General features: G+C 37.2%; 1 protein-coding gene across 2 annotated transcripts in view; it reads right to left on the bottom strand.

Annotated features, from left to right (window-relative positions):
* Positions 1-24,755, bottom strand: part of KCTD3 (potassium channel tetramerization domain containing 3) — a 71,881-nt gene that overhangs the window by 33,058 nt on the left and 14,068 nt on the right. For both annotated transcript variants that reach the window (XM_081216039.1, XM_081216040.1), the window contains exons 9-10: positions 12,489-12,679; positions 1,739-1,854 (exon numbers count right to left, since the gene is read on the bottom strand). In XM_081216039.1, coding sequence (XP_081072165.1) covers positions 1,739-1,854; positions 12,489-12,679 — 307 coding nt within the window. The remainder of the gene's footprint in view (positions 1-1,738; positions 1,855-12,488; positions 12,680-24,755) is intronic.

The following is a 24,755-nucleotide window of genomic DNA, read 5'->3' as shown; positions in this document are numbered from 1 at the left end:
AACTATACACTGAGCTCCTGTGTATGGATACCCACAGGAATCTCAAAGTAAACATATTTAGTCATTCTAATTATTCCTCACATTGTCTACCAGCATGTATGATTCTCCTCCTCCGTTCCCTATCAATGTAAAATATTACCAGCCATTCAACTGTCAGGACTAGAAATCCATCTCTCTCTCCTTTAACTTTTCTCCATCTAATCAGATAGCAATCCTTATCGTTTTAGGAAGGCTTATGAAATGTTTTTCAGATAGTCTCATCTTTGCCATCTACTCATATTAGCTGAATCTCTGCCTCTTTGGCTGGATTATTTCCCTGATCTCCAGTCCACTTCTCATATTAGCTAGCACTGTTATCTTTCTAAAACATGGATCTGGTCAAGTCACTCCCTGCTTAAAGTCCTTTAATTTTTCCCCTCTCCTTCAGAATCAGGCAATAACCTTTTTTTTAGTCTTATCTCCTTCCTGTTCCTCTCAAGTACTTGAAACCATTTAGCTTGCTATCTTTTCCTTGAACAGGCTATGTACTTTCACACAGAACTGTACTCCCACTCAGGAGATGAAGTTTGCCTGGACTACTATTCCCAAGGCATGAAACTTAAAACATTTCAAGGAAATAAAGAAATGTCAAACCAGTTTAAAAACTCATTTTCCAAAGTGACTTAAAATTCTTGAAAATGTAGTCAAACTTGTATCCAGAAGCAAACTTAGCAGTAAATATATTCAATATTCTATACAGTAAGTCCCCTACACATGAACCTTCAACTTGCAAACTTTCAAGGAAGCAAACGCGCGTTTGCATGTCCAATCACGTAAGTTAGTTCACATGTCTGGCATGCACTGTCACGTGCATGCATCCTCTACAAGTGGTTGTGCTTTTGTGTACTTTACTGTACAGTACTGTACAGAGTACAGTAGTACAGTATCTTTATTTCAAGCCCAGGATATCTGGAAGCAAGCGTAAAGGCAGCGGTGATGTAGCTGGTACTGCTAAGAAGAGATTCACGACACAGGAAATGGCAAGGGGATTTTCTTTATTTGAGGAGGCACTGTTAGTTTCTGAGGCACAGGACCCGAAAGTAGAACGGTACACCAAAGTTGCAGCAGCCATTCAGAATGCATCCAGTGCTACCGTGTCATCTATGAGGAGACAAAAAGAGCTACTACCCTGACATCACTGGATCGCTTTTTCAAGAGTGTAGACAGAATTGAATCCAGCAAGGAACCAGAACCTGTGCCATCAAAGTCAGGAGTGAGTGAAACTGCAGCTTGCCCTCCGTCTCCTATTGTTGACGATCCTTCAGCTCTACCATCTCCCACCTCCTCTCCCTCCTCCAGTCAGTAACTCTTCCTGCCTGTTCACTCGATGGCAGCCCCCATACGCCACCTGCTGTATTGTACTACTGTACTTTTCAAGGTACTGTACTGTAAGATTAAAAATGTTTTCCTTATTTTTTGTTTGTTTTTATGTATTATTTGTGTGAAAAGTATTATAAACCTATTACAGTACAGTATTATATAGCAGATTGTGTTAGCTGGGTACCTAGGCTAACTTTATTGGACTTACAAACAAATTGGACTTACGAACACGCTCTTGGGACTGAACTTGTTCGTATGTAGGGGACTTACTGTATAATCAAAACAGAAACAATGTGAATTCCACAATAAAGCAGATGCATAATCAGTGTGAGTTTCAGAAATAATTTCATTTCTGCAATATGCATTAGTTAAAACCAACCTGCCAGTGCTGGGTGACAGCATTCCACACTCCCACTTTCCCTGTATGACTCGTGGCCACCAACTGGTTACCGATGAAGAAGAGAGCGTCTACAGGAACACCAAGGCTGAACACGCCTTAAATGATAATAAAAAAACAGAGGTTAATCAGTCACCATCTTTCGAATTAATCAAAACCCAGATTAAAAGCATCTTTTAAAAGCATCTCATTTCTAGAAATTATGTTCCAGACACTTTGGGAACCAGAAATAAGAAACTTGAAAGCTCTTAAGTGGCAGATAAAAGTCTACCCCAAGTAATCTCACTCTGATTGAGCAGCTTGTTATCTGAAGCTGTGGCTCCCAAACCCAGCTGATCATCAAAACAACTGTGTAGATTTAAAGTGAACGAAATAAAACAGAAAGAATCCTGGGATTCCTGGATTCATGTCAGACTCACTAAATCAGAAAACCCACTGCATGTCTATAAAATCCATAGGAGATTAGCTGCAGCCTGCTCATGGACCCGCTATCTGAGAATCACTAATCTGAAGACACAGACTTGGCAACCTCAACTATCCAGAATGTATCTAGAAATCTGGGAATAGGCAAAAAAGAGAAAAGAACAAAACAAAACAGCAAGAAGTCACACTGTATTCAAAACAAACATTCAGGCCTTTATCAGAGCTTATTTTAAACCTCCTGTTTCCCAACACTGCAGATCTCAAGTTAATTCACTCCAAAGACACTAACTATACTAGGCCATGGGATTAAAAAATATGAGAAGATAAACAACAGGGATTTACTGTATAGCACGGGGAATTATATTCAATATCTTGTAACAACCTATAATGGAAAAGAATCAAAAACAAGTATATATATATATATATATATATATATACACACATATATATATCCGAATCACTCTGCTGTATGCCTGAAACTAACACATAAACGTAAGAAGACTGGATATTACTAGGAACTTAAGATTTAAAAGAAAAAAATACAAACAACCAATTTTAATGCAATAATAACAGAAGGATGCACAGAGTACAGTAATAACCAGAGGAGTAAAAGAGGGCAGGAAAAGGAGTTTGAGAATATTTCTTAGAAAAGAAGCCATTTGAGTTGGGTTTTTTAAAAAGGTGAAAAGGAATTCATCAAATTGGGGGATCAGGAATGGGTAAGCCCAGGGAACCTGAGAAAAAAGGGAAGAGGGGTTGCAGGTGAGGGACCTTGTAAGGATAGCCCACATTAATAGCAAAAGAGCCAAGAATGTCTCGGCTCACCTTGGTATATAGCATGTATGGCCCTACAGAGTTGTCTCTCTTTAGCTGAGTCCTACACCAGCAGGGAGGAGATTCTGGGCCGGAATCCTGGCTCTGACAGTACCTTTCTTTGCCACCTTCAGGTTCCTACTTCACCACCTTCAGGTTCTTACTTATCTGATCTATAAAACTGAGTCCAAGCTAAATGTCTCAAGGCTCACTTTCACCTTAAAAATGTTATAATCCAATTTTGACATTTTTTTTTAAAGAGTTTTCTTTTTTTTTTTAATTTATTTATTTAGTTTTGGCTGTGTTGGGTCTTCGTTTCGTGCGAGGGCTTTCTCTAGTTGCAGCGAGCGGGGGCCACTCTTCATCGCGGTGCGCGGGCCTCTCACTGTCACAGCCTCTCCCGTTGTGGAGCACAGGCTCCAGACGCGCAGGCTCAGTAGTTGTGGCTCACGGGCTTAGTTGCTCCGCGGCATGTGGGATCTTCCCAGACCAGGGCTCGAACCTGTGTCCCCTGCATTGGCAGGGAGATTCTTAACCACTGTGCCACCAGGGAAGCCCCAATTTTGACATTTAAATAGTATTCTATTACTTGAAAAGCACCTTATGAGAAATACCTTTTTATCTAATTATGCTAGACAATAAGCCTCACTATAAAATATTGTTTTATGTGGATCTTTAGCTGTTTCAAGTATCAGTTTTTTTATTTTTAAAAAAGTACCTAATGTGTGGCAACAGGAACAATTTTCTCAGCATCTAGCTGAGAAAAACAAGGATTCACAAGGCTTTGAAGAACTCACGGGGAGAAACAAACTAGTTAAATGCGACTGTAATATGTTGAAAAGCATAAGCCAGAAAAGGTAACTGATTTCTTTTGAATCTTACACAAATGAGGGATATTTCTTTATGTTCAGAAGTGTACTATATACAAGACAAGACCAGTGGCAATAAACAACACCTTGAAAATTCTTAACCCATCTTGAAAAAGCCAGGCATCTAGCAGAAAGAAAAATGATATACACTGGACAAAAGTGAAAAACAAACAAATCTGGAAAGTAATGCTAAGGATGTCTTCCATATGTACATTTTAACTTTTATGTACTCATAAATACATTATTTATACACATGAATGGATCATCTCAGCTCAACCTGTCAACCAAAAAAAACCAGAGCAATATAAAACACAACACACATACAAAAGCTAATAAGCTCTCTGATCAGAACTGCTGAGAAATTAACTGGCCACTTCAAAGCAGAGAGTAATCATTTCACACACAACTTCAGGGACTCTCATGTATTAGTACTTTAATCTTGATGCTAGACAATTTTTCAGAATATGTTAAGATAACTATATTCAGTACTATGGGCTATGTGAAAAGTAGAAATAAAAACAGGAAAACCAACAAACACTGATTACTCGAGAGAAGAATGAGATTCTGGGAAATCAAGGAAGACACTCTGAATGATCTCAAGAAATTTCAAGTGTCACCCCTGCTTAGACTCAACAATGCTGACCCCTATCCCCAAGGAGGACACCAGTATAAGTAATGACGAGCTCCTGTCTTAAGGGGCCCTGCTTATGGCAGCAATCCAGCAGCAATGTCTTATGTAAGTTATAATGAAGGCGCTCAGCCTCTGGGGAAGCTCTATCATGGATACACCAGCCCTAACAATTTTCTTCGGATGGTGCCCTCAGGTTCTAAAGGATATTTGTAGCAACAAATAATCTCTTTTACATGAACAAATTACCATCTACCGTCTCATAAGGTAGCTACTGACCACACCCTTTTTTGGGGGAAAAAAAAAGCAAGGCATAAAATCTCCTTCACTAATTGGTATGTTACAAGCGGCAATTTGAAAAAACAAACAAACAAAAAAACCACAACTGATTTCTTTTCTGTATACTTACCAGTATATTATAATTTCAAAATTTTTAAAGTATTTTTTTTTCCCTAAAGTTTTAGGGGGGACTTTCACTGCCAGTCATGATGGAGTAAATGGCATCAGACTATTCCTCACCGTAAAAAAACCTGCCAAAATACATAGGGCAACTGTTTTTAGGCACCGGACAACAGGGAGCAGAAGACCTGAAGCACAGTAAACACACAAGACAAGCCCCACGGCCACTGGCTTTCTGTATAAGCGCTCCTGACCACAGCAAGGTGAAACCCAAGGGAAAATCAAGTGAGGGTTTCTCTCAACTGAGAAAGCTGAGGTCAGACTCTAGAGCTGTTGAGGCAGCTAGAATTTATGAACAAGAAAGAAAAGAAGCGAAATGCACCAGTGTGGGAGTAGAGATGGCGCAGAATTTGTATAGGGGTTTTCCTATGCCTTGGCTGAGACCAGGCTGCACCTGGGCTGGGTGAGAATTCCCGAGGAATAAAAGAGAGAGGCTGGGGCTTCGCTGGTGGCGCAGTGGTTGAGAGTCCGCCTGCCGATGCAGGGGACATGGGTTCGTGCCCCGGTCTGGGAAGATCCCACATGCCGCGGAGCGGCTGGGCCCGTGAGCCATGGCCGCTGAGCCTGCGCGTCCGGAGCCTGTGCTCCGAGGCCCGAGCACTGCAAAAAAAAAAAAAAGAGAGAGAGAGAGGCTGCTGTAGGCCTGGGAGCTAAGTGGAAACAGCAGAGGTCATTTGTGGGTGGATTCAATAGTTCCAGCTCAGTAAGACTCACTCTTCAGGCATTCCGTTAAGACTCCAAAAAGATAACACCACACCCTGAGTAGGAGCCATGCCCTAAAATACAATATAAAGGTGAAAAAGGCTACCTATCCTTAACAAAGCAAAAAAAGCAAGCCTAGCAGGGTAAAGATCCTCTGGTAATTTAATTGCCTGCCAGAGCAAAACTCACATCTTTTAAAAGAAGACAGCACTGTTACTCCCTACATAATAATAATAATAATTCATACTCCCTACATAATGTATCATGCACAAGCCCAACATATAATCACAACTTCCTAGACATGTGAAGCAGGAAAATGTAACTCAAAATAAATGAGATGGTGCAGACAGTGGAATTAGCAGACAAAAACTAATAAAACAGCTATAATGAATATGTTGCATTTAGCAAAAAATAAGACATAATGAGTGAATAGACAAGAAATCTCAGCTGAGAAACAAACTAAAGCAGAATCAAAAAAGGCAATCTTAGAGCTGAAAAGTCCAGCATCTCAAATAAAAAACTTACTAGATAGGCTTAACTGCAGATTAAATGAATACCGCAGCAAAAGGGCAAAAGACAGTAAAGATATTGATCTAAACTGACGAAGGGGGAGAAAAGAAATTGGAAAAAAAAAAAATAGCGCTTCAGTGCCTTCTAGGCCAATATGAAGTGGCCTAAAATGTAACTGAATTTCAAAAAGAGGAAGAGAGAAGAGGGAATGAGGGAGGGATGTTAGGGAGAGGGAGTGAGGTGGGGGGAGTTGGAGAGAAAGAGAGAAGAGTCCTCCCTCAATGGGGTCAACCAAAAATTCTCCAGACATTTCCACAGGTCCCCTGGAGGACATCATCCCTCGTTGCAAGCCACTAATCTATGTACAGACCTATTACAAATCAATAATAGGATGACAATCTCATAAAAAGAGGGCAATGATTTTAAGACACGTCTCAAAAACACAGTACAAATGGTCAATAAGGACATGAAAAGATGCTCAATATCATTAGTAGTTAGGGAAATGCAATTAAAACCAACATTAAAATCACTGCACACCCACTAGAATGGCTCAAATTAAGACTGACAAAAAAAAGTGTTGGTAAGGGTGCAGAGCAACCAGAACTCTCACACGTTGCTGGCAGAAATGTAAAATGGTAATAACCACTTGGAAGACAGTGGTGCATTTTCTCATAACATAAACCATACACTTTTCACAGGTCCCAGAAATTCCACTCCTAGACACTTAAGAAATGTCCAAAGACGCAGACGTAGAGAATGGACTTGAGGACCTGGGGAGGGGGAAGGGTAAGCTGGGACGAAATGAGAGAGTGGCATGGACATATATACACTACCAAGTGTAAAACAGATAGCTAGTGGGAAGCAGCCGCATAGCACAGGGAGATCAGCTCGGCGCTTTGTGACCACCTAGAGGGGTGGGATAGGGAGGGTGGGAGGGAGGGAGACACAACAGGGAGGAGATATGGGGATATATGTATGTATAGCTGATTCACTTTGTTATAAAGCAGAAACTAACACACCATTGTAAAGCAATTATACTCCAATAAGGATGTTAAAAAAAAAATGTCCAAAGAAAGACTGCTACCTTCATAGCAGCTTTATTCCTAATATCTGCAAACTGGAAATAAACCAAATGTCTACCAACAGATGAAAGGATAAATAAACTCTGGAATATTAATTCAATGGAATACCACTCAACAATAAAAAGGGATGAACCACTGATACACTCAACACCATGGATGAATTCAAAAGCATTATGTAGAATGAAAGAAGCCAGAGACAAAAGAACACATACTAACTACATAACTCCACTCATGAAATTCTAGACAAAAGAAATCTAATCTATGCTGACAAAAAGCCTAAACTGCTGTGTAAACAATGGCGTTTATGCTCAACATCTGTTTCTTTTGGGAATCTGGAATCTTGATACAGGCTAGGCAGAGGGTACTTAAGTGACTAGCCTCTAGAAATAACCTTGGGTAAGAAGTCTCTAGTGAGCTTCTTCCCCGGTAGACGTCTCACAACTTTGTCACAATTCACTGCTGGAGGATTAAGCATGCCCTGTGAGATACCACTGGAAGGGAACTCTTGAAAGCTTGTACCTGGTTTCCACTGAACTTCACCCCATGTGTCTTTTCTCTTGTCAATTTTGCTTTGCATGCTTTCACTGTAATAAACCATAGCTCTAAGTACCTCTATGTGCTGAGTCCTCTAAGTCCTCCTAGCAAATCACTGAACCTGGGAATGATCTTGAGGACCAGACACAGATATAGAGGAATGAAGTCCAAGGACTGAGCCCTGGGGCATGCCAAGATTTTGAAATTAGGCAAATAAGGAAGAACTATCAAAAGGAACTGAGAAGAAACAAAGAGCTATAATAAAAGTCAAGACAATAAGGTGTCCTAGAAGCCAAAGAAAGAAAGTCTTCAATAGGAAAAGAGTAATCAACTGTATCAAATATTATCAAATGACAGTTCTAACCAGATGAAGACTATAAATTGATCCTAGGATATAGCAGAGTACAGATCATAGGTCCCACTAAGAGGAATAGTTTTATAGAGTGGTTGGGGGCACAATTAGAGCAACTTCTAAAGAGAAGAGGAGGATATAGAAACAAGATCAGATAACTACTCTCTCTTGCTTTAAGAGGAACAGAAAAATGAAGTAAAAACTGGAAAAAACCATAGGGTAGTTTTTGCTGCTGATTTTAAGGCGGAATTAAAGCACAGCTGTATGATGATGGAAATGATCCAACAGAGTGGAATAACTTCTAGGGCAATGTCTCCAGTAGGTAGAAGGAAATAGAACATAGTACACAGCTGGATATAAGGAGTTGGCCTTAGATAAGATCAGAGACAATTTAACCACAGTAATAAATGTGATAATAGATTATATGAGCACAGATACACGTAGATGGGCAGATGTGATTGAAGGAATTTAGGAGAAGTCTCTCCTGGTTTTCTCTATTCTCTCAATGAGAATGGCAGAAGATGTTGGAAGTTTAAGGAAAAAGAAGAAGGTATGAAACAGTCATCTAGGAGAGTGGCAGAGCTGACAAGGGTAATGTAGTGGGATTTCTGGGTAGCCTTCAAAGGCCCACCTGAGAGTAGAGGTCACGGACTGAGACTATTGTTTTGTGTGCATATGCATTTCTTTTTCCTCACCACCTTTAATATTCAGGGGGAATGGTCGATTTGGCCAGGGATGTGGTTTCTCCAGGTAGGTAAGGCAAAGGGAAAGATACAAGAAAACTGAGGCTCTATGCTAGAGTGATTATAATGATGGAATCCAAGTCTATAAAAAGGGAAGTAGGGCTTCCCTGGTGGCGCAGTGGTTGAGAGTCCGCCTGCCGATGCAGGGGACACGGGTTCGTGCCCCTATCCCGGAAGATCCCACATGCCGCGCAGCGGCTGGGCCCGCGAGCCATGGCCGCGGAGCCTGTGTGTCCGGAGCCTGTGCTCCGCAACGGGAGAGGCCACAGCAGTGAGAGGCCCGCGTACAGCAAAAAAAAAAAAAAAAAAAAAAAAAAAAAAAAAAAAAAGGGAAGTAATGAGGGAAGTTCCCAGTGGAGCTAAAGAATTTTTGAGTTGGAAAATCAGAGTTAGTCATTTCAAAGGCATGAAGGATAGTAATCTAGAGGGAAGCTGAGGACTCCATCAAGCGTAAATTCGGATGGCATGAGATTCGAAATGTGGGCAGGCGTGGGGATTGGGGGAGTAGCTGGGAGAGAAGGGAAGGAAAATGGTCTAGAACAATGATTCTCTTTAAGTATGGTCTAGGAATCCTTGGTCTCTGAGAACCCTCTGGAAGTCTGAAGTCAAGACTATTTTCATGGTGATATTAAAGCACTACTTGCCTTTTTTTTTAAACAAACTCTCATTATCTCAAGAATGTACAGAGGAGTTTTCCAGAGGCTACATGACATGTGATGAGGTCACCATTTAGACAATGGCATCTGCATATGTGTTCTTATATTCTCTAGAATGGTTTATGATGGTAGGCTAGGGTATAACTAAGTTTCCCAAGACTAACTTAGTTTGGCCTAAATACTTCCACTATGCTTTTATTAGTTGTCTTCAGTTACATGTGCTATAATTATTTTAAAATACAAGTTTTCCTTGTGCCTACAAAGAAACACAAGAAGTACACTTTGTTGTTTTGCAATATTAGTTTTTAAAATGTTCTGAAAACCTTTCTTAATTTTTAAATTTTACCTAAAACTGCTTAAAATATTTTATTCTAAAATAAATTATTTTTAATGTATTTTTCTTGTACTTAAATTGCCTTTCAATCCATAGCTGCACCATCTAAATCTAACAGTGCTGGGAAAGATACATATGACATAGTAGAGTTCTTTGATTCAAGGAAGGGAGGACTCTAAACAAACTGAGCAAAACTGTATATAAAAATTTTAAATAACAAAAGTAATCTTTCCCTCAACTTTACAGATATTAATAACTTGCCTTATTGTGCCTATGCTACAGAACAATTTTGAACAGTATTATAAAGCCAGCTGTGGGTTCCTTGAGACCAAATACTCAGAGTTCAAAGAAATATTTTAAGTGAAGATGGAAAAAGTGTTTTAAAAGCCACAAATTGTTACAGATTTTCAAACTAGAAATGAAAAAGCCACTAATCATCCTACAGTGTAAGATATGGCATTGCACTGACTAGAGGAGGGCACACAATCACTGGGAGACTAAGAAAGCTAGGACAGATGGCGATGGTGAATGCCTGCTAGATGAAATGTCAGTAAAAGAAACCACAACACTGGCACTTTTCAATGACACAGTAAGTCCTCGAATTAAAGACTGGTGCAGGGCTTCCCTGGTGGCGCAGCGGTTGAGAGTCTGCCTGCCGGTGCAGGGGACACGGGTTCGTGCCCCGGTTCGGGAGGATCCCACATGCCATGGAGCGGTTGGGCCCGTGAGCCATGGCCGTTGAGCCTGCGCGTCCAGAGCCTGTGCTCCGCAACGGGAGAGGCCACAACAGTGAGAGGCCCGCATACAGCAAAAAAAAAAAAAAAAAAAAAAAAAAAAAAAAAAAAAAAAAAAAAAGACTGGTGCAGACAGTAGGTTGTCTGCAAAATTGCATTTTTGTTTTACAAAAATGAATACACAGATGTGGCTGGACCTGGTGTTTTGTTTCTGTTCATCCAGTATCAGTACCAGACAGTCATCAGAGATCTTTTACCTGAGTATCTGGCCACAAACACACATGGTGTTGAAATATTCAAAGTCTTGAAAACTTATGAATATCACACTTTATCCTAGAACGTTACTGTTGATCTTTGCACTAATGGTGCAAAGCAATGTTGGGTAAAAAGAGCAAGCACCTTAGCATGAATCAAAGCAGTGGCAGTAAACTGTACTGGTAGTGATTAAATTCTTCTCTGCCGCACACTTTCAATGAAAGAAAAAAGGCCAGTTTAACTTAAGAATTTCCTGGATGAAGCAATCTGTGTAAGAATATGTATTGACTGAGTGCCAATTTTGAGTGTATGTCTTCTGAATACTCTGTGTGACTAAGTACCATGACTGTGTCAAGGAGAAGCATCTCCCCAATTGCTGGAGCTGAAAGGAAACCAGCTGCTCTCCTCACAGCGTACCATTTTCATGTGAAAGCACGACTAACAAACTATGGTAATTCAGATTTGGTTATTTGGTAGACTTTCCTAAAAGCGAGAAAAGTGGATCTGTTACTTTAATGATACAAACTCAGTGTTTCAAGTGAATATCAGAATTCTGGAAAACGTTTATCTGCCACAGTGAGCATGACAACTTCCTAACACAACAGAGTTCAGAGATGTGATCAGTGGTTATAGTAATAAATGTGATTTTTTTTTTTTTACTCTATTGTACAGTGAAAGGTATCAACACTTGGAAGATCTACATGACTCAGAATAAACCAACACTTTCCAAATGACCAATGCATCATGTTATAAAATTATGTAAGGACAAAAGATCCATTCAAAGTACAAAACAGATTGATGGATTTTAATTTAACAGAGTATGATCTGTATGAACAGAGTTCACCGATATCATTTCAAAATTTTGGGATAGAAGCAAACACTATCCACAATTATCTGAAAAGACTATATAAAAATATGTTTTTTTCAACTGTGTATCTGTGTGAAGCCAAATTCTCTTCATGTAGTTCAACCAGAGTAACAAAACGTAGCAGACTGAAAGCAGAAATAGGTATCAGAATTCAATAAAACATTAAAGAGGTTTACAAAATTGTAAACCATTGCTACTCTTCCCACAAAAATTTTTGGAAATATAGTTATTCTTCATTAAAAATGTTATTCATGTTACCATGCAATGGGCTTATTTATGTTATTTTTAAAATTAATAAGCAGTTATTAAAATTTCAGTTTTAACTGCTATTATGGTAAATATCATTAGATAAAACCTATACAAACAAAAACTCTTAATGGTCCTGAACTAGAATGTCACGTGAAATTTAGAAGAGATTTAAAAGCTTGAGACTTTCTGGCCTAGAAGCAACAAATGAGGAGGAACAACAAAGTTATTCACCCAATCCTCAGGCCCAGTGGTATGAAAGAGGTGGAGAGAAAGCAGCCACCACTAAACAGGATTCAGGAAAAGCACATTCTTCTAGAGCAGTCCGGTTTCAGTTCTTTTCCCTCCTTACCAGATCATTCCTCTCACAATGAGCAGCCCTGTATATTACTGGACCCCGAAAATAAGATGCAGCAGCTCTAGCTAACTAATAACTAGTCCAAAAACTAGTTTTGATATTTACGGGCAATCCCTCTTAAACTTCAGAATATTATATGTAACAGCGTACACAAGATTTTTCCTACCGATTTCACTTCCACTTCCTCCATCTTGGACACTCCATAAAATGATGCTACTCTCTGAGGCAACGGCGACCATTTTGTCTTTGTCTCCATGTGGACCTCCAACCACTTTTGCATTTAGAGCTACTCGTTCAATAGTCCAATCCAAATATGGGCTTGTAAACACTTGTTGCCATCCTGAAGATTCTTTGATTCTGTTAAGTAAGAACAGACACATAAGTGAGACTCAGCAGCACTTATGCAAAAAAAACCCCACAAATGAATGTTCCAAAATAAACTGAATCACAGCTATTTATCTACCTTTATATTCATTAAATATAAAATTCTGTTGATCTATATCCTCTACAAAGCCAGATAACTCCTGAGGTACCTTATATTTACATACATAGAACATACAAACGACTTAAAAGGAGCCTAGAGTTCTATACTTCTCCAAAGAATAATTTAGCCAAGTTCTTCAAATTGTAAAAACTTTAGTAACTTTAAAAAAAAAAAAAGGTAGTACCTTTCACTTTTCTACACAAAAATTTGGAACTGTGATTATCTATGGATAGAAATAGTCAACAAAAATCAGAGGTTCAGACTAATTATTATCCCTTTCAGTTACTGATCGGTTATTCAGTTACTCTTATTAACTGACGCTCAACCAATCATTTTTTTTGAAACTTCAGATGATAGTCTATTCATGGAAACTAAGATAATGGAGTGATCTGGTATACGATATATACTCCAACATCTTGGCACAATCAAGTGAATAAAATGTGGGGCTTTGGAAACCATTCTCTGAGGACTGGATTTTAAAGGTTTTATTCTAAATGAAAAAAGTCTCATGAGACTATTCATTCCCCATATGTAAAGACTTATTATCATGATTCACATTTACAGCTGACTGAATAAAAATGCTTTAATATTTAACTTCTGATAAACACACCTGTAAATTTTTAATAATTTTTTCTGTTCTAACTGAATTTAAGTCTTTCGGACGTGTATTCTCTGTGATTATACAGTAAGTTTTCATACACTTAAAACCTACAGTTAAGCAATCATGACAATAAATGACCTGAACTTTAACTATGGAGTATCTATTTTTTAAAGTTATACCAAACAAGTGATACAAACAAAACTGTAAAGATTCTCTTTGCCTTACCTAAAGAGAACAAATAAATGTGAAGAAAATAAGTGCTCCTTTATATACTACAATGACATATTCACCACAAAAATCAAACTTTAGTATTCATAAATGATGATCACCTAACAACCTAAATAAAATCACTTTAGCTTCATTTGTTTAAAAATTACAATAAAGTAATACAACTATAATTCACAAAAATATGCAATTCAACCTTCTTATTAATTTCAACAACTAATGATTTCCTTAAACTTAAAAGCAATACACAGAAATATGTATTATTTTTTCCTAGGCAATGGATGGTCTGTAATTACCCACTTCAGCCACCAGATGGGATTAATGTGTTGAAATACACAAATGGAAATAATTATCTAATAACCTCTAAATACTGACAAACATTGAGAAATGAAATAGAGATGGCTCTCAGGAACTGTCAGACTGGACACAAAGCAAGAATTGCCAGCACTTCAAGCATAATGATAATATGCTGCTATGTGGATGCAGACATATACTAGGCTCATACACTGTTCAAGAAAGAGATGCTGTACCTATTTAATGAGGTGAATGATGTAATCTTGTGATCATTAATTGAGGAATATAAATAATAAAACTAAATACGATCTAACCTTTATAAAAATACGATCTAATCTTTTACAAAGAGTGTACTTCTAAATAATTTTTCTCTAGAAAAATTAGGGGATTATAAAATAAAGAGATGCCAAAAAAGAGTAAAACAATCAGGACAGCATATTTGAGAGGGATTATAACAATTACATAATTTAACTCAATAAGATATGTGAATTTACTTCTATTTTTAAGTTAAAATTAAGTACAAAGAAAAAGCAATATTTGCTCTATAATTTTCCATACATGTAATACGAAATTTCACAGAAGTAAAACAAGACAGAACAAGCTCTGATATTATAGCATTCCATCTCCTTACTGCTGCCTAGTGAACCAATGCTCTGAAATTGGAAAAGCTATGCAAAGAATATGGTTATCTTCCACATTAAGATCTCAAAGAAACAGAGTGGAGGGGACATGCCTTACAAGATTTTGAAACTTACTATAAGCATACTGAACTGCAAACTGTATGACAACAGATATATATGTCAAAGAACCTAAGTGTCTAAAATGGCAATAAGAACATACATACCAATAATTACCTTAGATGTAAATGGATTAAATGCTCCAAACAAAAGACACAGACTGGCTGAATGGATACAAAACAAAACCCATATACATCCTGTCAACAAGAGACCCACCTCAGATCTAGGAACACATTCAGACTGAAACTGAGGGAACAGAAAAAGGTATTCCATGCAAATGCACATCAAAAGAAAGCTGGAGTAGTAATACTCGTATCACACAAAATAGAGTTTAAAATGAAGACTGTTACAAGTGTCAAAGAAGAACTCTACAAAATGATCAAGGGATCAATCCAAGAAGATATAACAATTGTAAATACATATGCACCCAACATAGGAGTTCCTCAATATATAAGGCAGATGTTAACACCCATGAAAGGAGAAATCGACAGTAACACAATAATAGTGGGGACTTTAACACCCCACTTACATCAACGGACAGATCATCCAGACAGAAAATCAATAAGGAAACACAGGCCTTAAATGACACATTAGAACACATGGACTTAATTGATATTTATGGAACACGCCATCCAAAAGCAGCAGAATACATATTCTTCTCAAGTACACATGGAACATTCTCCAGGGCAGATCACATGCTGGGTGACAAAGCAAGCCTCAGTAAATTTAAGAAAACTGAAATCATATCAAGCATCTTTTTCTGACCATGCTATAAGGTTAGAAATCAATTATAAGAACAAAACTGTAAAAAACCCCGCAAACATGTGGATGTGGAGGCTAAACAATATGCTACTAAACAACCAATGGATCACTGAAGAAATCAAGGAGGAAATCAAAAAAATACCTAGAGACAAATGACAATGAAACCATGACAATCCAAAACCTACGGGATACAGCAAAAGCAGTTAAGAGGGAAGTTTATAGCAATACATCTTACCTCAGGAAACAAGAAAAATCTCAAATAAACAACTTAACCTTACACCTAAAGTAATATGAGAAAGAAGAACAAACAAAACCCAAAGTTAGTAGAAGGAAAGAAATCATAAAGATCAGAGCACAAATAAATGAAATAGAGCCAAAGAAAACAACAGCAAAGATCAATGAAACTAAAAGCTAGTTCTCTGAAAAGATAAACAAAACTGATAAACCTTTAGCCAGACTCATCAAGAAAAAAAAAAGGGCTCAAATCAATAAAATTAGAAATGAAAAAGAAGTTACAACTTACATCACAGAAATACAGAGGATCACACGAGACTACTATAAGCAACTACATGCCAATAAAATGGACAACCTAGAAGAAATGGACAAATTCTTAGAAAGGTACAACCTTCCAAGACTGAGCCAGGACGAAGCAAAAAATAAGGACAGACCAATCACAAATACTGAAATTGGAACTGTGATTAAAAAACTTCCAACGAAAATCCAGAACCAGATGGCTTCACAGGTGAATTCTATCAAAATTTAGAGAAGAGTTAACACCTAGCCTTCTGAAACTATTCCAAAAAATTGCAGAGGAAGGAACACTCCCAAACTCGTTCTATGAGGCAACCATCACCTTGATACCAAAACCAGACAAAGATACAACAAATAAAGAACATTACAGGCCAGTATCACTGAAGAACATAGACACAAAAATCCTCAACACAATACTAGCAAACCAAATCCAACAATACATTAAAAGGATCATACACCATAAGTAAGTGGGATTTATCACAGGGATGCAAGGATTCTTCAATATCTGCAAATCAATCAGTGTAATACACCACATTAACAAACTGAAGACTAAAAACCATATGATCACCTCAACAAATGCAGAAAAAGCTTTTGACAAAATTCAACACCCATTTATGATAAAAACTCTCCAGAAAGTGGGCATAGAGAGAACATACCTCAACATGATAAAGGCCCTATATGACAAACCCACAGCTAACATCATTCTCCAACAGTGAGAAGCTGAAAGCATTCCCTCTAAGATCAGGAACAAGACAAGGTTGTCCACTTTCACCACTTTTATTCAACAGTTTTGGAAGTCCTAGCCGTGGCAATCAGAAAAGAAAAAGAAATAAAAGGAATCCAAATTGGAAAAGAAGTAAAACTATCACTGTTTGCAGATGACACGATACTATACATAGAAAATCCTAAAGATGCTACCAGAAAACTACTAGAGCTCATCAATGAATTCAGTAAATTAGCAGGATACAAAATTAATGCACAGAAACCTCTTGCATTCCTACATACTAACAATGAAAGATCAGAAAGAGAAATTAAGGAAACAATCCCATTTACCATTGCAACAAAAAGAAACAATCCCATTTGTCATTGCAACAAAAGTAATAAACCTACCTAAAGAGGCAAAAGACCAGTACTCAGAAAACTATGAAACACGGATGAAAGAAATCAAAGACAATACAAACAGATGGAGAGATATACCATGTTCTTGGATTGGAAGAATCAATATTGTGAAAATGACTATACTACCCAAAGCAATCTACAGATTCAATGCAATCCCTATCAAAATTCCACTGGCATTTTTCATAGAATTAGAACAAAAATTTTACAATTTGTATGGAAACACAAAAGACCCTGAAAAGCCAAAGCAACCCTGAGAAAGAAAAATGGAGCTGGAGGAATCAGACTTCCTGACTTCAGACTATACTACAAAGCTGCAGTAATCAAAACCTTATGGTACTGGCACAAAAACAGAAATACAGATCAATGGAACAGATAGAAAGTCCAGAGATAAACCCATACACCTATGGTCACCTAACCTATGACAAAGGAGGCAAGAATACACAATGGAGAAAAGACAGTCTCTTCAATAAGTGGTGCTGGGAAAACTGGATAGTTACTTGTAAAAGAATGAAATTAGAACATTCTCTAACACCATACACAAAAACAAACTCAAAATGGATTAAAGACCTAAATGTAAGGGCAGATACTATAAAAGTCTTAGAAGAAAACAAAGGCACTACACTCTGATATAAATCGTAGCAGTATCTTTTTGGATCCATCTCCTAGAGTAATGGAAACAAAAACAAAAATAAACAAATGGGACCTAATTAAACTGAAAAGCTTTTGAACAGCAAAGGAAATGATAATCAAAATGAAAAGACAACCCACAGAATGTGAGAAAATATTTGCAAACAAAGTGACTGACAAGGGATTAATCTCCACAATTTACAAACAGAGCATGCAGCTCTATATATATAAAAAAAAAACCAATCATAAAATCGGCAGAAGTTCTAAACAGACATTTCTCCAAAGACATACAGATGGCCAAAAAGCACATGAAAAGATGCTCAACATCACTAATTATCAGAGAAATGCAAATCAAAACTACAGTGAGTTATCCCCTCACACCAGTTAGAATGGCCATCATCAAAACGTCTACAAACAATAAATGCTGGAGAGGGCATGGAGAAAAGGGAACCCTCCTACACCCCTGGTGGGAATGTAAACTGGTACAGCCACTATGGAGAACAGTATGGAGGTTCCTTAAAAACCTGAAAAATAGAACTACCATATGATTCAGCAATCCCACTCTTGGGCATATATCTGGAGAAAACCATAATTCAAAAAGATACATGCACCACAGCATTCACTGCAGCACTATTTACAATAGCCAAGACATGGAAGCAACCTAAATGTCCACTGACAGAGGAATGGGTAAAGATGTGGTACTTATATACAAGGGAATATTACTCAGCCATTAAAAAGAATGAAATAATGCCATTTGTAGCAATATGGATATACCTACAAATTATCATACTAAGTGAAGTCAGACAGAGAAAGTATCATACGATATCACTTACATGTGGAATCTAAAAAAAAATAGTAATAATACAAATGAACTTATTTACAAAACAGAAAGAGACTCACAGACTTTGAAAACAAACATGGTTACCAAAGTGGAAATGCAGCAGGGGAGGGATAAATTAGTAGTTTAGGATTAACATATACTCAATACTATATATAAAATAGATAATCAACAAGGACCTACTGTAAAGCATAGGGAACTCTACTCAGTATTCTGTGATGACCTAAATGGGAAAAGAATCTGAAAAAGAATAGATATATGTATGTGTATGACTGAATCAACTCTGCTATACACCTGAAACTAACAGAACATTGTAAATCAACTATACTCCAAAAAAAAAAAAAGACCTGTCTCAGTAGGTGTCTTGTACAAGCTAATTAAAATCCAAACTAGAAGAGTAATATTCACCTCCAAGTTGATGTCTGTCCTATCCATCTGAACTATGGCACTCCTCACCAAATGCAGTAAGCAGAATAATGGCTCCCCAAACATGTCTTCATCCAAACTGTTGAAACCAGTGAATATGTTACCTTATATGGCAAAGGGGTTTCGCAGTTGTGATTAAATTAAGGAGATGGAAGGATGATCCAGGTGCAACCAATGTAATCATAAACGTCCTTATAAGCAGAGGTAGGACAGTGGGAGTTAGGGAAGAGATCTGAAGATGCTATGCTGCTGGTTTTAAAGACAGAAAAAGGAACTGTGATCCAAGGAACACAGACGGCCTCTAGAAGCCGGAAAGGGCAAAGAAACAAATTCTCTGCTGGAGCCTCCAAAAGGAACCCAGCCCTGCCAATACCTTGATTTTAGCCCAGCAAGATCTAGTTTGAACTCTTCTGAACTCCAGAACTGAGTGATGATAACTGTGTTGTTTTAAGAAACTAAATGTGTGGTAATTTGTTAGAACAGCAGTTAAGAAACTAATACAAGTCACCTATGTTATTTTCTTCTCCTAAGTCTCTGCAGCTGAAACTTTGCTGTTCAGTTGATTTGTTTGTTAGATGTTTCCACCCCATTCCACTCCCTTAGGAATAGAAACCATAAGGTGAGGAGGGGTAGCTCTCAGACTGAGCCCACTCACTGCCTGTCCCACTGAGTCAAAGAATTACTAATAATGTTGTCAAAATTGTTTGACGTTACTAACACCAGAGACCAGGAACACAGCATTTATTCTGATGCATTCTTAGGTATCTTCTGTGTGCCAGGGACATGGGAAGCATTGGGATGGAGAGAGGTATTAACAGCTCCTGACACCCAGATCTCAATACAATCACATGGAGCAACAAGGTAATATTGATTGTAAGATGTTTTTGAGCAATTAAAATGCAAATAGAATAGCAATGTGTTGGAAGGCTGTAATTTAAAAGAAAGGCATGGTGGGCACAGTGGTGAAGAGCAGTGGCTTTAGACTCAAGATTTAGTTGAGAATCCTGTCACTTCTTTCCCCAGGATGACCTGGGGTACTTTTTTCTCCAAACCGATTTCCTCACCAGTAAAATGGGGACGATGAGATCCATGCCACAGGTTGTTGCAATAATTAAACGAGAACATGTGTACAAGAGCCTTTGGTGTAATGCCTGGCATAAAATAATACCCCAATAAATCATAACTTAAAAGTCCAATTCATTTCTCAATATTCAGAAGCAATTTTTATGGAACTAGATCGTTTCCCAACCTTTTCTCATCAGGAACCTCTAGAGCTGAGTTATTATTTGTTTTTTAATTGGAGTAAAATTGCTTTACAATGTTGTGTTAGTTTCTGCTGTACAATGAAGTGAATCAGCTGTATGTATACCTATATACCCTCCCGTTTGGACCTCCCTCCCATGCCCCCCCATCCCACCCATCTAGGTCATCACAGAGCACCAAGCTGAGCACCCTGTGCTATATACAGCAGGTTCCCACTAGCTATCTATTTTACACATGGTAGTGTATTTATGTAAAACCAAATCTCCCAATTCATCCCACCCTCCCCTTCCCCCTGTGTACACATGTCCGTTCTCTACTTCTACGTCTCTATTCCTGCCCTACAAATAGGTTCATCTGTACCATTTTTCTAGATTCCACATATATGCATTAATATACAATATTTGTTGTTCTCTTTCTGGCTTACTTCACTCTGTGTGACAGACTCTAGGTCGATCCACATCTCTACAAATGACCTAATTTCGTTCCTTTTTACGGCTGAGTAATATTCCATTGTATATATGTACCGCATCTTCTTTATCCATTCATCTATTGTTGGACATTTAGGTTGCTTCCATGTCCTGGCTATTGTAAATAGTGCTGCAATGAACATTGGGGTAGATGTGTCCTTCTGAATTATGGTTTTCTCAGGGTATATGCCTAGTGTTGGGATTACTGGGTCATATGGTAGTTCTATTTTTAGTTTTTTAGGGAACTTCCATACTGTTCTCCATAGTGGCTGTATCAATTTACATTCCCACCAACAGTGCAAGAGGGTTCCCTTTTCTCCACACCCTCTCCAGCGTTTACTGTTTGTAGATTTTTTGATGATGGGCATTCTGACCAGTGTGAGGGGATACCTCATAACTCTAGAGCTGAGTTATCTTATTTTGAAGAGCTCTCCCTCCTTCCCACATCTCCCCACTCCTTTTCCCACTCCCAAATCCATAATTTCTGCTCAGGGCTGAAATGATTTGTCACACCAGATTCTGTGAATTAGGGTTTCCCTTTCCCTATTTTCCTTCAAGAGATGGACCCCAGCCAGATAGAGGGATTTGGAGATTAGTTAGGAGACCCTCCAACTAAAAACACAACTGTGGTTTGGAGAGGGTACCATAAGAAGGCAGAAATATAAGGACACAATGATTCTTTCTTTGTTGTCAAGATGGATGAGCTACATTTGTTAGAGCAATTTTGTTTGCCTATGTTGTTGTTCTTTTTTTTTTTTTTGTAAAAAACACACTGTATATCAGCATAAAATCCCTCATTGCTTATTTTCTACTGGACCTTTCCCGATATAACTTTCACTGTTTTCTTTCCAACACCTCACTGCCAAGTTGATTAGAAAGGCAGTTGATTTTACCTCTCAAAGGTTAAACTGTGAAGTTAAACATATATGCAAGTCTTTCTCTTTAACACATAAAAATGCTTTATCTTGTTTCTCTTCCATCTAACCCAACACACAAAAATATTCAGTCTCCTATTCTGAATTCTCAGCAGATAATGAAGGGAATAATTAAGATGATCAGCAAATAGGCCTATGAAACAGAATCAAGAGCCCAGAAATAAACCCAAGCATATATAGTCATCTAGTATTTGACAAGGGAGCCAAGAATAGTGTATGGAGAAAAGGCATTTTCTCTTCAATTAATGGTGCGAGGAAAATTGGATATTCACCTGTAAAAGAATGAAATTTGACCTGTACCTTACACCACTCACAAAAATAAACTCAAAATGGATTAAAGACTTAAATGTAAGACCTAAAACCATGAAACTCCTAGAAGAAAACACAGGAAAAATGCTCCTTGATATGTGTCTTGGTAATAATTTTTTTTTTGAAAACGACACCTAAAGCACAAGCAACAAAATCAAAAATAAACAAGTAGGACTACATCAAACGAAAAAAGCATCTGCACAGAAAAAGAAACTATCAACAAAGTGAAAAAATAGCCTATGGAATAGGAAAAATATTTGCAAACCATATATCTGATAAGGGGGTCAATATCCAAAATATATAAAGAACTCATACAACTCAATAGCAAAAAACCAAATAATCCAATTAAAAAATGGGGCAAAGGACTTGAATAGACATTTTTCCAAAGATATACAAACAGCCAACAGGTACATAAAAAGATGCTCAGCATCACTTGTCATCAGGGAGATGCAAATTAAAACCACAGTAAGATATCCCTTCACACCTGTCAGAATGGCCATCATCAAAAAGACACAAGATAACAAATGCTGCTGTGGATGTGGAGAAAAGGGAACCCTTGTGCACTGTTGGTGGGATTGTAAACTGGTACAGTCACTATGGAAAACAGTATAGAGTTTCCTCAAAAATATTAAGTATAGCTCTACCCTATGATCCAGCAATTCCAATTCTGGGAATATATTCAAAGGAAATGAAAACACTAGTTTCAAAAGATATCTACACCCCCGTGTTCATAGCAGCATTGTTTACAATAACCAAGACAGGGAAACAACCTAAATGTCCATCAATGGAAAAAAAAAGTCTAAAATTAGATTCAAGTATATAAAAATAAATATAAAGCAAGATAAAGGGGGCTTTCATATTCAATGAGAAAGGATGATTTATGTAATAATCAGAACATAATTAGCCACCCACTTGGAAGAAAATAAAACAGATTCCTAAATCTAACACCATATACAAAAAGTAAATTCCACATGGATTAAAGATCTAAAGTGTAATATAAGCTCCAAAAGGGAAGCAATCTACACAAATACTCTTCATTAATACAAGTAACAGGTTGTAAACTGAGCAAGAAAAAAGAAATATAGAAGTAAAACCTAACAAGGTAGAAAATTAATGAATATAGGTGAAAAATATTTCACTGTGCTATTCTTTCCTTTTTTAAGGTATTAAATTTATTGATATAAAAAGCTGTGGAAAAACAATTTATTAAAATGATTATACTCTTAAAATAATTTGAATATTTTCCTTCCTTCTGAAATCTTTTTATTGGCATTGTGTTGAATGATTTAACTGTACATGAGAAAATCTAATATGTCCTTAATTCTTTCCCTTTGTCACTCTGCATGGGCATATTGCTCTGAAATCATCAACACTCAGTGAAAGCAAAGAAAAGTCATGGTCAAAAGGAAAAACAAAGAATGGAAAATGTAACAGCATCATCTTTTTTACATTAGTTACTCAATGAGTGAAATTTTGTGCAATACCATGTGTCCCTGTCTGGCAAGTCACAATCCTTAGCACTGCTGTGCAGTAACATAAATTATGCTGTTACACCTGGATAACTTGGTATAATCGTTATACAACTCCTTTGGAATCCCCTATCCAAAAATGTACATAATATTTAAACAAACAAAGCAAAATCTAAAACCATTTCTCAATTTAGATCCATAAGCTGGTAAGTTCAAAACAACACTCTTAAAAAAAAAATTCCCTTTTTCAAATCAGTCTTGCTTCATATAAAATCATCCCTGAAAGAAATCATCCAAAAAATATTTTTCATACTACTCAATAAACAATATTAAAAACACATATCAATAGAATGCTCTCAAAATGAAAAGTGTGCACCAAATCTCTACTGCAATGAAAATATAAAGTGCAGATTACTGATATAAGAGGTCTTTTTTTTTTCCTTTAACACATACGACAAATCACTCATAAACTGAGGGTTTTTCTTTTATTCAATACATCTGAGATCCTTTAAATGTATCTGTAAACTTTAGAAGACATTTTAAATATTTTTAATCTATTGTGGCTACTTTTTCTTAACTAAATTCAATAGTGACAAAATATTTATATGTTTTTTGATATTTTGGCAATTAAATTCAATAGGATCATAGTCTAAGTTAGTATATCCCAACCATTTTTGTTCTTCTACGCCATTCCCTGTCATCAACATTTCCCATTGCATATAGTGATTTTGAACTAATAATCCTACCATTTTTCCAATTAAAAAAGAGAAATCACAGGTGTACACTTTTCCTTGCTCCCTGTTAGTTTCTGAGAATGCAAGAATTAGTAAAACCAAACTACCTCTGTGTAAAGCTCACACATTATAGATGTTAAACTACATCACTTCTGCCTACAACTGTCCTGCTTCACTACCTCGCTCCCAAACATATGGCAGTCATGACCAATGTAGGGTCCTATTCTCCCCTACTGTAGAGTACAAAAGACTCAATCATTATAGACAAAAAACACAGGGCTCACATTAACAATCCTGCCTCATCATTTAATACAATAGTTAAATGATTGAGAAGCTGGATAAAGTAAGCAAGAAGATGTAACTTCAAGATAGTCTCAGTTATATCACAATTCACACTGTATGCGCAATATTTAAGACATACTGAGGCTATCAATAATATTTACCAAATTAGTTGTGAGAATAAAAGCAAACTAAATCTAATCAGGAGATACAGAAGTGGGCAAAATATGAAGGAAAAAAATTTGATGACTAAAATAAATAGCTTTTAAATCTGTAAAAATAAAATCACAATATTAAAAAATACCCCCCAAAATAAAAAGCAAACCATTATTA

The sequence above is a fragment of the Mesoplodon bidens genome, assembly GCF_964165515.1.
Source record: "Mesoplodon bidens genome assembly, chromosome: 2".
NCBI lineage: Eukaryota > Metazoa > Chordata > Mammalia > Artiodactyla > Ziphiidae > Mesoplodon > Mesoplodon bidens.
The sequence above is the reverse complement of the archived record's forward strand: the minus strand, read 5'-3'. Positions and strand labels throughout refer to the sequence as shown.